Source organism: Marmota monax, unplaced genomic scaffold (genome assembly GCF_021218885.2).
Source record: "Marmota monax isolate L192 unplaced genomic scaffold, Marmota_monax_Labrador192_F-V1.1 WCK01_AAM20220418_F8-fsc00054, whole genome shotgun sequence".
Classification (NCBI taxonomy): Eukaryota; Metazoa; Chordata; class Mammalia; order Rodentia; family Sciuridae; genus Marmota; species Marmota monax.
Window position 1 is genome coordinate 9,626,405 of NW_026692145.1, and position 16,221 is coordinate 9,642,625.

The 16,221-nt window shown below is 35.4% G+C and overlaps 1 protein-coding gene across 3 annotated transcripts in view; it reads left to right on the forward strand.

Annotated features, from left to right (window-relative positions):
* The window catches only part of Tenm1 (teneurin transmembrane protein 1), an 815,224-nt gene that overhangs the window by 552,321 nt on the left and 246,682 nt on the right, over positions 1-16,221 (forward strand). For all 3 annotated transcript variants that reach the window (XM_058571492.1, XM_046468616.2, XM_046468598.2), the window contains 4 exons: positions 440-650; positions 5,330-5,431; positions 6,865-7,059; positions 11,183-11,383. In XM_058571492.1, the coding sequence (XP_058427475.1) occupies positions 440-650; positions 5,330-5,431; positions 6,865-7,059; positions 11,183-11,383 (709 nt within the window). The remainder of the gene's footprint in view (positions 1-439; positions 651-5,329; positions 5,432-6,864; positions 7,060-11,182; positions 11,384-16,221) is intronic.

The window sequence follows — 16,221 nt, forward strand, 5'->3', positions numbered from 1 at the left end:
TGAATGTTCTCAAATTTTTGACTGTTCATTTATTTGTTTTAAAAACCATAAAACAGTTTTTAATTTGTAGAGAAGGTCACAGTAACATTTCTAAGCAGAATGTGTATTTTCAAGTATCTTCTATCAGATACTTTAGCAAAATGTCAAGATTCTCTTGCATAATACTCAAGATTTTTTTCTATTTCTTAGTTTATGGCTTTTAAACAATTATTTTGAATGCTCTAAATCTGAACTGTTTATAACATTTATAAATATCATGATAATTTTTTTCAAAATTAATAAGTTTTGAGTTCAAATATACTTCAGAATTAATAACCTTGGTCTTCCACTTTGCCCACGTCCAAAGCAAAGAAATATGGAATAGATCAAGTGAAGTCAGAGATGTTTGCCAGTCTAGAAGTAAAATTAGTGCTCATATTTGTGTCTGTATTTGTTCCAGTTTGATTTTGTAAAACTAATGGATGGCAAACAACTGGTGAAGCAGGACTCCAAGAGCTCTGATGATACCCAGCACTCCCCTCGGAACCTTATCTTAACCTCACTTCAGGAGACAGGTTTCATAGAGTATATGGACCAAGGACCTTGGTATCTGGCATTTTACAATGATGGAAAAAAGGTGGAGCAAGTATTTGTGTTAACTACAGCAATCGGTAAGCTGCCTTGGCTATAATTTGGATTTACAGTATAATTCTAGAAGATATAAGTGATAAAAGCCATAAAGGTACTATGTAAGCTTATTGCTCATCCTACCCTAAAGTCATTATTCAGAATAGGTCACTATGAGAAAAATTTATATCGTTGTTATTGATGTTGTATCAATGCTGGTTAAGATTTTTAAAAATTTCCATTCTTTGCTGCTTTTCCAGGATACTTACTGTTTGCATCTTTTTTAACATGTTCTCAACAAAAATAATTACCTGGCTAATGTTACCAAGGCTACATAGGTGAACAACAACTTCAGTGAAGAAGGGAATAAGCAAGAGAAGCCTTGTTATTTCAAGTTCGAATAATAAAAGGCAAATAATACCTTTTAAAATAGACAAACTGGCATCAATACAGTTCTTTAGAACAACTGATTCTAGAACCATTAAGGCTTCAAAATACAACATAAGAGTATTTAGAGAAGGATATTAAGGATAATAACTTGAGTCATTCAAAGTCCTTCCTTTCAGAATTTTTTAGTTTGAAAATCATCACAATGGCTCTTTCAGTGTGTTCAGGGTCTTTTAAAACATGTTCTTTTTAAATACAATGCCTATACACACTCTTATTCACTGTCACCCTAGTTAGTCAGAGACATCTCACTCTTCTGTCATTTTTTGCCAAATTCATTCCCCATGACCCTTTATGTGAATAAGGCTGAGCTCTTTAGCAATTATAGAGTCCTGAGGGTAAACAACTCATAGACACCGTACAGTATTGTGTGAATTTTCCTAAGACACGTGTCTTTTAAAAGAAGAAAAAATATTTTACAGCTGTCAGTTTTCTATACAAATCTTACCACTTTATCCTTTAGTTAACCTGTTCAGCCATATGTTTAGGAAGATGTGTTGACTATTAATAGATATACCATCTGCTCTTTGTAACATTTATGTTCTATTTTTACTTGATGCTGAAGACCTTCAGTGAGTAGAAAATGGCATTACAGCCATACAATTATTAAAATTTTCCTCTAAAGTAATCAGAAAGGCAATAAAATTGCAATGATGATTTTTCTCCTAGAGAAAACCTCTACTGCTCTTACATCTTCCAAAAGAAAGTGTTTGTTAAATAAATAATACATATTTTGAATATATATATATTCAAAATATATATATAAATCACATCACTATTTTGCTACTCATCAGACTCAGTGTGGAAAGTTAAATGGATGGACTTTTCATATTTGTCTATGCAGGCCTTATTTTGAATTATTAGAGGTCAAGTTACTACTTCTAAGAAATTAGAAGACATGAAATATTTGTAAAGATTTTCTCTCTTCCTGTTATTTTAATACATGAACTTTTAAAAAACACTGACCAAGTGATTAACCTTTCAAAAATCAGTAGACCCAGAAATATATTTGGAGCTTTTTTCTGTATCTTACTTCACCCACTAAGAACCTAATACTTGAGATCCAATTTTTATATTTGCCTTTTGCTTATGCAAGAAAGCTTCTTTACCTTTCTGTTGTCTTTTTAAGAATAGAGGCAACAAAAACATTTCTGCTACTGTTTATTTTTAAAAATTCAAGTAAATTTCCAAAAACAATTAAAGATATAAAAGTAATTTACCTTGAATTCCCTCTATTGATTTTTATATGTGTATAGTATATCTTAATCAGAATAAAAAGAAGCTATTATATTTCATTAAACAAAGTGAGATTTGTGTGAATTTGCTCTTAATGATGCTCATTCATCTATTTCATAACATTAGAGTCACTTGATCCTGACTACATTTGGTCCACTACTAACAAAGATCGAGACAGAATTAATAATTAGCATTCATTGAATGTTACATTGCCTATATTAATATATATTATTTTCTGGTAGGATAGGAAGAGTTGTTGATATTACTTAATCTCAGGCAACTTGCTCTATAACATGATAATATATACCACTCATAGAGTGCCACTCTTCTCCAAGCACTATACTAGATGCTTTACATTCAGTTAGCTTGTTGGATTCTCATCACAACTCTGATAGCTCAGGTACAGTGATACATATATTACAAATAAGTAAGCAGAGACTTGGAAAGAGTAAATCATTTGGCAAGGTCTCTCAGACAGCAAGAAGCAAAATGGAGATTTGAGACCCACTATGTCTGATTCCAAAGCCCATGCCCTTTAGACTGTACTCATTCCATAAGATTATTTATTACCTTAAATTTGTCCCATGAGAAAAACTACCAGAAGCAAATCCTATCATCACTATAGATGGGAATACTAAGGGGCTTTTTACTGTAGCATATGAATGAGGTTTTAAACATATAGCTTCAAAATTATTCTTAACTCTAATAAACTGCAGTCTGAGAAATGATTCTGAAATAAGATTTTAAAGATAGAAGGCAAAGTTTACTGGAGGCTAACATAAATAGAAAAACACTTTCTTTTTTTTTAATCAATAGTTGTTTATGTTTTCCTGCTAAAGTTACCACCTTCTTGGAGTCCCTAGACTGTCCCACTATCCCTTTCATACCTAGTAAAGATGGCAACTTCAAAATCCTCCTTTATTGCCTTCTCTTCTCATTTACATTGCTGGGGTTAAGCTCTGTGCAGCAGTGTGAGCCCTGGGATAGTTCTTATATAAATCAATAAGATGTAGGGATTTTTATTTATTTTGATAGCAAACTTTATTATATATTTTTTCAGAAGAGCTACATTCCCACAAGGCTGCTTCCATAAAATTGTCAATGGGATCTGGTGTGAAATTAAATTCAACTATATTTACTTTTGAAAGCTTCCTCCATGGCCTCCTATTAACCATCTAAGCTAGGAGAAATCCAAATGTGGATTTAAGAACTGCTACTACTGCTTGGTAAAATAAATTCAGATAAGTAGAAAATACAGAAATAACTTCTAATCTCTGAATGAAAAAAGACTCTTTATATTTTTTTCATAATTGCTTGTTAAATGCATTAATAATTTTCTGGAAATAGCTAATGTTTTATTGAGTTAACCATGACTGGCTCTTTGCTAGATATTACATTCTAGCCAGCTCAATTGTAATTCAGTTAATGTCATGTGTGACTTGCTTATTGAGTTCAGAGAATGAACTATCATAAACCTGCAAAGGGCAATCTGATATATTCACATGTGGGTGAGAAGAATAATCCCCTCTAATAATATGGTAGCTAAAAACACAGCCACTGGGTTCATTCTCAGCTTTCTAAGAATCTCTCAGATGGACTAGATACAACTTTCTTTTTCATCTTTATACTGCCCAAGGCAAAACTCCAACATCTAGGCCACAAGTTTTCTAACTAGGAAATATAACTATTTAAATCATTGGTTCTCAATTGTGAACACATGCACATTCAACTCTGGTGTTTGTTATAATGTTGATTACTGGGCTACATCCTTCAGAGAATGATTCAGTAGATCTGGAGCTGAAGCCCAGATATCTGTCTCGTAAATGCTCCTGATGATCCTACTGATACAAATGGTTCACAGGCCACAATTACAGAAAGTCTATTTTTCAACCCTCATTGTGAGTTCTCACTTTCATTGTTCAAAGGAAGGTGCTAGGATCACTTCCTAGAACTCTCCTTGTAATTGGAAATATCTTATCCAACTGAAAATTGGATTGAAAAAGGAAAAATTGGTACATATGAGAAGTATGAGTTTAACATGCCACAACATAAAACACTGAGTTTGAGAGTGCTATGAAAAATTTATAAAAAGGACTAATGGGAAGAGAATAACACACACACACACACACACACACACACCATATACACACAAACTGAAAGAGTAAAACATAGAAACCATCATAGTTCATAGACTTAGAATTTGATCATTATTATATATGAATACAATTTTAAACTACAATTTAAAAGTCATTGTCAGAGACTATAGTTTTACAGATAAGTTACATAAGATTTATCACAGTTCTGTACTATCATAGTTCCACACATCTTTATGTCACCAGATCTACCTATGGGCACCTTCAAAGGCTTCCCAATTCCCCTGAAGACTATTCCCTGAGAATGGATTGAAAGAAAATTAGTGGCAAAGAACTAATAAGCATTTATAGCCAAGAAGGCATTTCTCAACAAATACTTAGGTTCTAATGCTTTTAGTGGTGGTGAATTTAATATGAACACTTACTTTAAAAGCCTTCCATTGTCACTTATTAATGAAAATTAAATACTGATTGTCATATTTAAGCTGTCAAGATAGTAGATTAGATCTTCTAAGTTGCTAGAGAAGAAGCTTTATTTGCAAGAATCTAAGATTGAAAAATAAACAGTTGTCTTTGTCTTAGGGGTTGCATTTTTTAAGCCTGTTTTGCTTTGGAGAAATGTCCTATAATCCTCAGACATTTTTAGCTTTATAATGAATGTCTCTTAAGAACAATTAATCTATATCCTTTATGCACTTTAGAAGTAAGGTTGGTTTTTAATTCTGCTCTCAAATAGCCAATTCAGCAAATATAGGACCCTTTTAATAATCCTATACTGCATGTGACATCTTACAGAAGTCTTTGGCATCTGATTTTGAGCAGTAAATGCTCTGTAGATAGCATAGAGCAAGATTGTCATAGGCCCCGAATTCTTCCAACTTAAAAAAAATGAAGACTCTATGGTTGAGAGATTTGTTCATTTTTTTTCTTTTTCTTTATGTTAATAGAAATAATGGATGACTGTTCAACTAATTGCAATGGAAATGGAGAGTGTATCTCTGGCCATTGTCATTGTTTCCCAGGATTCCTTGGACCTGACTGTGCTAGAGGTAATGTTGCTCTGTGATTCTGATTGGTTTAGGGAAATAGATGTCATTTGGGAACTCAGAATTAGTAATAATAGTAATAATAGAAGAAGTAGAAGCAACAGCAGCCGTGCCCCACCACTACCACCAAATGCCAACACCTACTATACCAGGCACTGTTCTAAATACTTTGCAATGTACTGTGTCCTACCTTATGCCTTATGAGGTAGTTCTTTATAATCCCAGTTTTATGAGCAAAGAAAGACTTCAGAGAGACTAAAAAACATCAAAAGTTACCTAATAGCTGGAATGTATACCCAGATTGTCAACCAAACCACTTTATCATGCTTATATTTTCTTCATAAATTCATTCACAATAGACTGAGTTTAAAAGTGGGCAAAGTTATTTTGTGCTTATACACACCAGTGTTAACTGAAAGGGGTGGGTAATCACAATTCAGTAAATAGCCTAGAAAGTAAAGGTTGGAAAATTAAATTTAAGAAATTACCATTTCCTAGACTTGCCCATAGTTTAATTCTTGAAAAGCCAATGGTAAATCACACTATGTTTTCACATAGCCTTGCAGTTATTATTTTAGAGGTGCTTTCCTGATCATTTTCAATGTATTAATAAGGTTCCCAGTGTGCTAATACTTTAATCTCAGGTTTCTCAGACACTCAGTTTCCTTAGATTAAATTTCATTCACCACAGAGTTCTAAACCACTAGCTAGATTCCAGAACCATGATAGATCTCAAAGATAGGGGGGTAAGGAGAGTGCTGATAGTTGGCATTCAAAAGCAGAATGAAATAGAAGATATAGACTTTTCATTTAAAAAGTCCCATAGTTTTCATAGGGAGACAAACAATGACAAAACAGAACAAGTGTTCCAATAAGATTCTGCACAATGTATTACAGAAGTAGACATGTGTCCATTATAAATTTAACCATATAGCTTTTTAAAAAAAATATTTATTTTTTGTTTGTTTTTATGTGGTTCTAAGGATTGAACCCAGTGCCTCATACATGCTATGCAAGCGCTCTGCCACTGAGCCACAACCCCAGCCCTAACTGCATAGCTTTTTAAAGATGATATTTTATAATATGAATAACTCACTATTTATTAGTTCTGAATTTTCAGGTTTTGCTTCCTAAAAGCAATATACATCTGCTTGAGGAAGAAAAACCATAAAAGAGAAAACTCCTAGATGATGATGATGATGATTGAAGAGTTTGGTAGGATCAACAGCAAATACTTGATATAATTTCTTCATTCAGGGTATCTTTATAATTGAACGCACTTCAGGAAGAGGAAAATTCTATGTAATCATGAACATATGCCCATTTATTTAATAAAGGGTAACACAGAAATAGTGGTTTATTTGGCCTGAAATATTATGCTAGAATATTTTGAGAGTATTAAGAGGAACATCACAAGTTCATTTGCCAACCTTCAGATTCATGCCCTGTTCTGTGTGGTGGAAATGGAGAATATGAGAAAGGACACTGTGTGTGCAGGAATGGCTGGAAGGGGCCAGAATGCGATGTTCCAGAAGAGCAATGCATTGACCCAACATGCTTTGGCCACGGCACCTGCATCATGGGAGTCTGCATCTGTGTGCCAGGATACAAAGGAGAAATATGCGAGGACGGTGAGAGACTCATTTTAATCTACTGCTTCAGCCTTTTCTTTCTGAATTTTCCAGGTGTCATTCTATGCTTCTAATAGAGATACAAGTAGTCTTTGCAAACAATAAATGCTAACATGTCCTTAATATGTGTGTAGAGGGGTGGGATCAGGGAAGTTCATATATCTTCTGACAGTATCTAATATTATACATGAGACATCTATGACAACTACTAAGAAATAATTAAAAATGGTGTTTTCCTTCTTATTTCTAATACTGTTTAATAAATTTGAGAATTTAGAATTTCCATGGATGATTTTTAGCTGTTAGTTCATATGCTGTCCTTATTACAGAGTACATTACACTACATCTCACTTTAAAGAAAGCAATAAAAATAATGATATATGCACATTTGGAGGCATTTTGCAAATGTTTTCTTTGGGAGTAATTTGTAATTACCATTATTATTATTGATTTAGATTTTTTATTTTTACATACCTTATGCTGAAACTTGACCTCTGTGTCTAAGGAAGCAGGCTTACCACTAATGAGTTTCAAAGCAGTGCCTTTATATTAAATTTACCCCAAAGGAATCTTTGCAAAAATATTTTGATATGGCAATAGTTTCATCATTTAAAGAGATACTTTGGAAAATAAGTTTACTAGTAATCAGACCTTTTTCATGCCACATTCCTCAAACAAGACTGATTTCAGAAATAATATTAAACCATTACCATGGGAGATGGTCTCATCACAACTGTTGTTCAGGAAAGAGGCTGCTGAAAATACACTATAATTGCTTTTTAAAGATGGCTCATTAAGACTATTACACAGCATTCTAAAGGGTTTAATCTCATTCTACTCTATGAACAAGCAAGACTTTAGCTTTCCACCTCCTGTTAGCAATAGTAGAATTTGGGTTTGAAGATTATATGTGTTCTAATGAATGGCATTGGGTCTATACAAGGCACTGGAGTTTCTAAGTTACTTTTGGAAGTTGTTTTAATGCTAACCTAACTATAGTCATTATATTTAATTTGTAAATAAAAGTACTACATGCACACACACACCACTAACAAAAAAAAATGGTGTCTACACACACACACACACACACACACGGCACCACACAGCTCTTCAGGAAAACCCTCAGAGCCCAACTGCCACCACCGGCTTCCCACAAGCCTCTCCACCTCCCCCACTCCTCCTGCTCTTGAGGCCGATTGGCTGGGTCATGTGGGTGGAGCCAAAAAAAGTCCCCCAATGAGCAGCTCCATGGTCTGAAAGGGCGGGGAAACAGCCCAATGAGCATCACTGCAGAGGAGCCAATCACTTGGCAACTAGAAGTTTGCTGGGGCCCCTGTGAGCCAATCATCAGCTGGCAGCTGGAAGTTTGCTGGGGCCCCTTCGGCTGTGGCTCTCAACATCTCCCCCTCTCTGTTTAAACAACAAGCATGTGGCTTAGGGACTGTGCCTGCCTTAGGTTGTCCAATAGTACATATGGTCCTTACCCGTCATCAGATGAGCTGACCTCAAGGCGTCAGCCTCCTGTCTTAGGTTGGTACCATTGCAATTGGATCTTACCCGTCATTGACTACCGGTCCAGCATACAGCCACACCTGTGGATAGGTCTTTGTATCAGCAGGGAGGTGAGGTTCTTTGCCTCACCTCTGTTGGCCCCCAAATTTTAGCTGAATGACCATCACAAGCAGAAGGGAGGAAGATACACCAAGCCAATTGACGGCTCCTTTTCGAAAAATTGTACCACCGATGACACCATCAGCAAAAATACCCCAACACTACCACAAGTCGCTGCGCCAACAGATAGTTCACAATGCATACAAGTGAGTTCACAATGCATACAAGTGATACATAGTCCAGGCAAGTTCTGCAAGCAGTTCAGTGATGGCTCCTTTTGGAAAAATTGTACCACCGATGACACCATCAGCAAAAATACCCCAGCACTACCACAAGTCGCTGCACCAACAGATAGTTCACAATGCATTACCAACAGGAGAGTTGGGACCTTTATTTGATATCCTAAAAGGTCCATCAGATCCAAATTCACCCCGAATGTTAACGCCTGAAGCAAGAAAGGCATTAAAAATCATTGAAACATATATGGAAAATATGCATTTGGATAGAATTGATATAAGTTTGCTGGGTCCCCTTCGGCTGTAGCTCTCAACACCTTTCCATGAAAATCATGTAACCTAATTATTTTAGACTCTTCTAATTTAAATTTTGTAAGCACTTGAAAAAGGATTTAGCTTAAATTTACCTTCTCTGAGGTCACTAACCAAATTCTTAGTACAACCAAAATATCAAGGAACAATGCTCAACAGATTTAATGATATACACATTTCAAAAACAATAGAAAAAAATATTTTACTTCAGACATGACTGAGCAGAAACCCACGGGCTGAACTGGGCCTGGAGATGGATTTTGTTTGTCTCACATATGCCATGTTGTTTTTTTGTTGTCCAATGTGACTGTAGACCCAATACCATTCATTGGAACACATATAATCTTCAAACCCAAATTCTACTATTGCTAACAGGAGGTGAAAAGCTAAAGTCTTCCTTGTTTATAGACTAGAATGAGATTAAACCCTTTAGAATGTTTTTACCAAAATTTAAAAGTAGAGTAGTGTCATATAGAAATTGCTATTTCTGGCCACTCTTGACCACTATAAAATCTGATGACATTGAGCCCACATTGCAATATGATGGTAATCGACTAGAGCCAAGTAACAGCAGTTCCCTTTAACCTGGACATTTGGTTTCAGTTTGCTCCCAATACACCCTGCTTTCTTATATCCAGCCCATTTCATCCATGTTTGGCCCCTTTAGCTCCATGACTTTGTGCCTCTGATTTAAATGTAACTTATATGATGATTTACATAAATACAATAGAGCAGCCCTCTTAAGAAAATAACATACATTAAGTTAAATATTATTTTGTTTATTAAGATTGTTGTACTTCAGTATAACAAAGTGGACTCCTTCTAAAAAAGATCTATACTTCATACTTTCTCCCTTCAAATGATGAATCAAATTAGATGTGCCTTTGTGTGTTAATTTACTGATTAGCTCAGGTATTAAAGTATTGTGCTAATGACCTTGAGATCTTGGGTTAATTATAATGGCAATAACACTAATTATAATAGTGCTTAGTTAGACTTAGTCTGTTCCATGGCCACAAGTCACACAACTAAGCCAGTCTTTCAAATGCAAACAGTTTGTATCAGACAGTCTATTTCTATTTCTGCAAAAGTAATTCAAAACATGCATCTTCTTTATAATAGTTTGGTTCCATTTGTATACAAAGACTAGAAATTTGGAAATTAACCTTCCAATTTTGCTGTAAAAAGGTTACTTGGTTAAAAGCCCAAAACAATTTTCCCCAAGGCATGTACAGGAACCTACCTCCAGAATGGCTTATACTTTTGTTAAAATGTAGAAAATTTTCCAGAATCACAGAAACAGAGATAAATGGAATTGAGTCTGTTATATTCTCAGACACTAGAAACTATGTCACAGTGTCCTGATAGGAGAAACCATAAAGAAAATAATTTTGGAATTAGGTTTAAAATGTCACATTTTAGTGCTTCTAAGGAATAAATGAGAGGTTAAAATAAATTGTTGTAAATTCTATTATTTCATACAAACAGCAGTCACCTTGCCTAATAACTTGAATAATCCAAACTTAATTTTTTTGTGTGTGTTAACTCCTCTAGACACATCAAGTTAAAGTCATTTCTGGAGTTCTAATTCCAATTTCAGAAAAGATAAGGAATGACTTACCAGAAATTCTTGGGCCTTTGTTCAAAACAGGAATTCCTGTTGAAGGCCCAGAGTGGGGTCCACCCACCCATTTTTGTAGGGTTGCTACACACTATTCACAATTTCACATAGCATGTGTGATTTTCTTCTCCTAATTTTGGGTTGTAACCTCTATGATACTCCACCATATTTTTAAGTGTTAATAATCTTATGGTTTGAACACAGTGTTTGCATGAGTCATTTTATTGCCCAAATAAAGCAACATTAATGATATAATACTAGGAAATCAGTGTAAGTATCTCAGTTTCATTATCCTGTACCTGTTCCCTATTAACCTTCCCTCTTCCCTTATTTGGACCTTCAGAGGACTGCTTAGATCCAATGTGTTCCAGCCATGGCATCTGTGTAAAAGGAGAATGTCACTGTTCAACTGGCTGGGGAGGAGTCAACTGTGAAACTCCACTTCCTATATGTCAAGAGCAGTGCTCAGGACATGGGACTTTTCTTCTGGACTCTGGAGTATGCAACTGTGATCCCAAGTGGACAGGATCTGACTGCTCAACAGGTACATTGGAGTTATTTCTTTTTCTTTCTTCTTCTGCTCCTAAGTTCTAAATGATCCTTTATCTAAGAGAGAGAGAACTATCTTAAAGTACTCTTTAAATTCTGATATGCCTTGATATATGATTTTTTAGTTTTATTATTCCTGAAATATATTGAGCTTTGTATAAGTATACATTCGTGAGTCATAAGATGCTTTCTGGTATGAGGTTTAGTATTTACTGCATTTCATTTACAACAGGATGCTACTGTTTGTTTTTTCATCTTGTTTTTCATTGTGGTAGGTCTGTGTCTTTAAATTTTTGTTCTTCTGTATTTTTCTCTGGTTATTTCGTTCATTCTCAAGTCTCCTACTATCAGTGCTATGCAGATTGTTTCAAAACTCTATCTCCCCAAACTTGAGAAATCAGGCATTTGCACTTGATGTCCCATCACCTGAAAACACAACTTAACCAAGAACTCCACTCCATTTTTTATACTGCCGTATTGCTTCACAATTCCTATTTCTATAACATTGCTTTCCTTTTGCCTTTCCCTGCCCCAACATTTTCCATACCTCTCCACTGTCTGCAGATAAACTTTAAGTATCTTAGCCTGTTGTCAAAAGTTCACCATAAACTATTCCAAATCTCTTGTGTCTAGCCTACACTCTACTTCTGCTTTCTGTAGAAATTCCTTCTTCTGGGGCTGGGGTTGTGGCTCAGTGGCAGAGCAGTCACTTAGCACGTGCGAGGCCCAGGGTTTGGTCCTCAGCACCACATAAAAATAAATAAAATAAAATAAAGATATTGACAACTACAACTAAAAAGATTAAAAATGTTTTTTAAAAAATTAAAAATTCCTCCTTCTGCCCAAATAATCTGTATGCACTCCTTACTCCCAAGACATCTTATTTTCACACTTGTTTTCCATGTCTTTTTCTCAGCATTGAATGTTATTATTGTTCCCCCTAGGAAAATCCACCAAGACCAATTACAATTTTAGTCATCCCATAAAACCGTTCCTGATCACGTCAAGGAGAATCCCTGAAATATATCCTATCTGTATTGCTAGAAAGCACAGGATACATTGTGATGTAGATATTTGTGCACATGACTTGTTTTCCACCTGAATTATAAACACTGTAAAGAATGGGCCATTCTATATACAATTTTTCTTATCTCTGGATTTCATGCTCATTAAATGAGCAGAATTAATAAATGGTGATTTCTAAAAAGCCTCTGCCTATGAATTTTGTCAAGGATGTAAAATGCCATGTGATAAGAAGAAAAAAATTAGTATACTGTGGAACTCTGGTACCACTGAATTAGCTCATGATCTACAGTAAGGAAACAGCAGGAGAATATTCAAAGAAGTAATTCTAACATAACATTTTACCATAATTCTAACCAAACTTCACTAAAATTTTGTTGCCTCACATAGAAATAATATGAGAGATAATATAGCAATTTAAAACTTCAGGAAATTATCAAAATGTTAAGATAATCTAATAATAAAGAAATGCAAATCTTAAAAACCATTCATTTGTATATCTAACAAATATACATATCCTTGTTATGTGCTTGGCATAGTGTTTGGTACCAGGGATGTAGTGGTAAATGAGATGGATGAGATTTTGCACAGATGATTTTTTATAGTCTAGTAGGAGAGACACATTGAACAAAATGTTACTGAACACCTTCCATCTTTCCATGTTTCAGATATAGTATTCCAGCCTAGAACTTCAGGTAAAATAATATTAATGTTAGCATTATTATTATTGTACACACAGTAGTCACTATTCTAAGTGTAATTTGTGCATGAATTCACTTTTAATTAAGTACAATAGTAATGCCCAATTTACAGATGAGAAAACTGAGGCACAGAGAGGTGAGTGAAATAACTTGCCCAAAGTTACCCATATAACAAGTATTAGAATCAGAATTTGGACTAAGGTATTTTGGCTTTACAGTCTATGCATTAACCACAATACTGTGTTGTCCTCTAGGAGTCCCTTATCTAATTAATCACATATAAAAACATCATTGTTGGGCCATGTCCAGGGCCATGAGCCACAGAATCACGAACGAGGGAGGAGTAAGTTATTTCTGTGAGAAAAGACCTTATAGTCAGATAAGACATTGCAGAAGTCTTCACACTCAAATTAACTCTAGAAAGATGATTCATGTTTCTCAGATGGACAAGAGAGATAAGAACATTTTAAACAGAAGGAATAGCTTAACTAAAGAAACAATGTTAAGAATCTAAATGGAACACTTGAATATTTGCAAGCCATTGGGTTAGTTGCAACCTAGGAGTGAAGAAGGACATTAAACCTGTGAGAAAGCAGGGACCAGAATATAGAGAACTTGACAAAGTATGCTAAGACATTTACATTTCCTCTTGACACAACATGAGAACATTGAGTGCTTTAAAACACACTGCAGTTAAGATTGTCCAATCTAATTGCAACTGAAAAGACCAGTTGGAGATGAATGGTATAGGGAACTAAGAGGCAAGAACAATGTGGTTATTGGTGTAGTGCAAGAACATTATGGTGGGAATGGTCTGAACTGAAACTGCTGTTATGAGAAAGGTTAGGTGGAGATAAATCAGTGAATTTCCATGATAGATGGGAGGGGGATCCAGGTGACTGGGTAAAAGGAAGTACCAACAACTGAGAAAGAAAGAGTATATAGGCAGAAACCCTTGCTTGAGGCAAGTGGGCCAGGTAAGGTGCTAATTTATGGATATTAGAGGTATCCACAGAAGATCCAGAAAGATATGTCCAATGAGGGACTGATAGTCAAGAAAGAAATTTATAGAAGAATCCTGAGCTGGAAGCAAACATTTTTACATAGTTCAGATCATAGGCATGTGGCATGTCCTTGATTTTCCAGGGAGAATACAGAAAATGAGAATAAAGAGAGTCAGAATCCTGGAGAACACCAACATGTGTTTATCACGATCATGTTCTTCACACTGAGTCAAACATTTACCTCTTTGTGACACTTAAGCATGTATTGATTGAATAGTGATGCCATGTCATATAATTGTTCCTTCAGACCATTCAAATTTCCTTCCTGATACCTCAAAATTGAGTAAATTTTCTGGTAAAGCACCACTTGACAGTTAAGTAAATTCAAATATTTATATTTCCAATGGATTAATATTAAGTTCAATGTATAGAGAGTTTTTTTTTCCCTTCTCACCCATACTCCCTAACATGCAAAGCCATGCACCAATTCTATTGGCAAAGAAAATCATAGAAGGAGAGAAAATGGCTAGGTGTGAACATTCTTCTCCAATCCCCCTCTTTCCTTCTTTCACATTTGGTACCCTAAACACCACCCTACTCTTCCCTCACTCCAAACAACCCTTAACTCACAAAAATGATGAAAGAAAATGGTAGCTTCTATTTTAGTTCAGATATGTATTGTCTCCCAAAGGCTCATGTGATAAAGGTTTGTTCCCAGCCCACGGCACTATTGGAAGGTACTGGAACCTAAAAGAGTTAAGACTTAGTAGGAGGAAGTTAGGTCACTGAATACATGCCTTCAGAGGGGTACTGGTTTCTTCCTTCTCTCTCCTTTGCTTCCTGGTTGACATGAGGTGAGCAGTTTCCTCTGCCACACACTCCCATCATGAAGTACTCCCTCTTCACACACCCAAAAGCAACAGAGCCACAAACCATGATAGAAACCTCTGAAGCTGTGAGAAAAAATAAACCTTTCTTCCTTGTAGGTTGATTATCTCAGATATTTGTTATAATAACAGAGAGCTACACGGGCCCATAGAATATTGGATCTGGAAGGAAGTATAGAGATAATCTGGTTCAGTGCTCCTCAAGTATGGTGGTGTCTAGTCTACATGCCTCAGCATCCTTGAGAATTCTAACGCACCAAAGAAAAGAGGTTAGGTGGTTTTCCTCAAGGCACATGAGAACTGTTTCACTAGCCTAACCTCTTCCTTTCATTTGGCAAATATTTATTGAGCCACTATTATATCTCCATCAGTATTTGAGGTAATATATAAATAAGAATAAAGCATAATAAATATGATTTAGGAAACAAATGTGAAAAACATGAAAAATCTTGCACTAAGTGCTAAAAGAGAGAGATACAATGTACAAGGAGTGTTTAACATTATCTGAAAGTATATGAAGTGATCACAAAAAACTTTAGATTGTGAATGTCCATGTATGTCATGCATAAGAGTTTATGTGGTCCTGAGGATTATGAGAAGACCATAGGAGGAGTTTAAAGAGGGTGACCATTTAAAATCATCCTGGAAAGAGTTTGAAGAGAATAATAAAAAATAGTGGAAAATTTGATATAAAAGAATTTAAGTGCATGTGAAAAAGAAAGAACAGCTGTGATAGAGGTTAAAAAATAGGACTTGGTGACTCTATGGTTGTAAAGGGAGACAGGGACTTCAACTAACTCTGATGTCTACATTGAGAGATTACATGTATAACTAACACCACTGATTGAGACATGAAATGTCCATCTATTTAAAAAAAATTTCATTGAGCAACTACTTTGTACCATGTCTTGTGCTCTTGGGATGCATCAGTAAGGAAAACAGATTTCTCCACTAGTGGAGCTTGCAGTCTGGCACGGAGGGATAGCAAACAATGAAAAAGAAATATATGAGTATTTGAAACATGAGGGAACTGAATCATAGAGGTTAAATAACTGGTCTACCATCAAAGACCTGGCTAGTTACAAAGCTGTGAGTAAAAACCAGGTCTGCAGATTTCATGCTATGTCTAGCATTCTTTTCACCCTGCTATCTCCACTCCTGCCCATGGAAGACAGAAGTTAGACAAGGAGACAGAACTCAGGTGAGTAAATTAGCTTA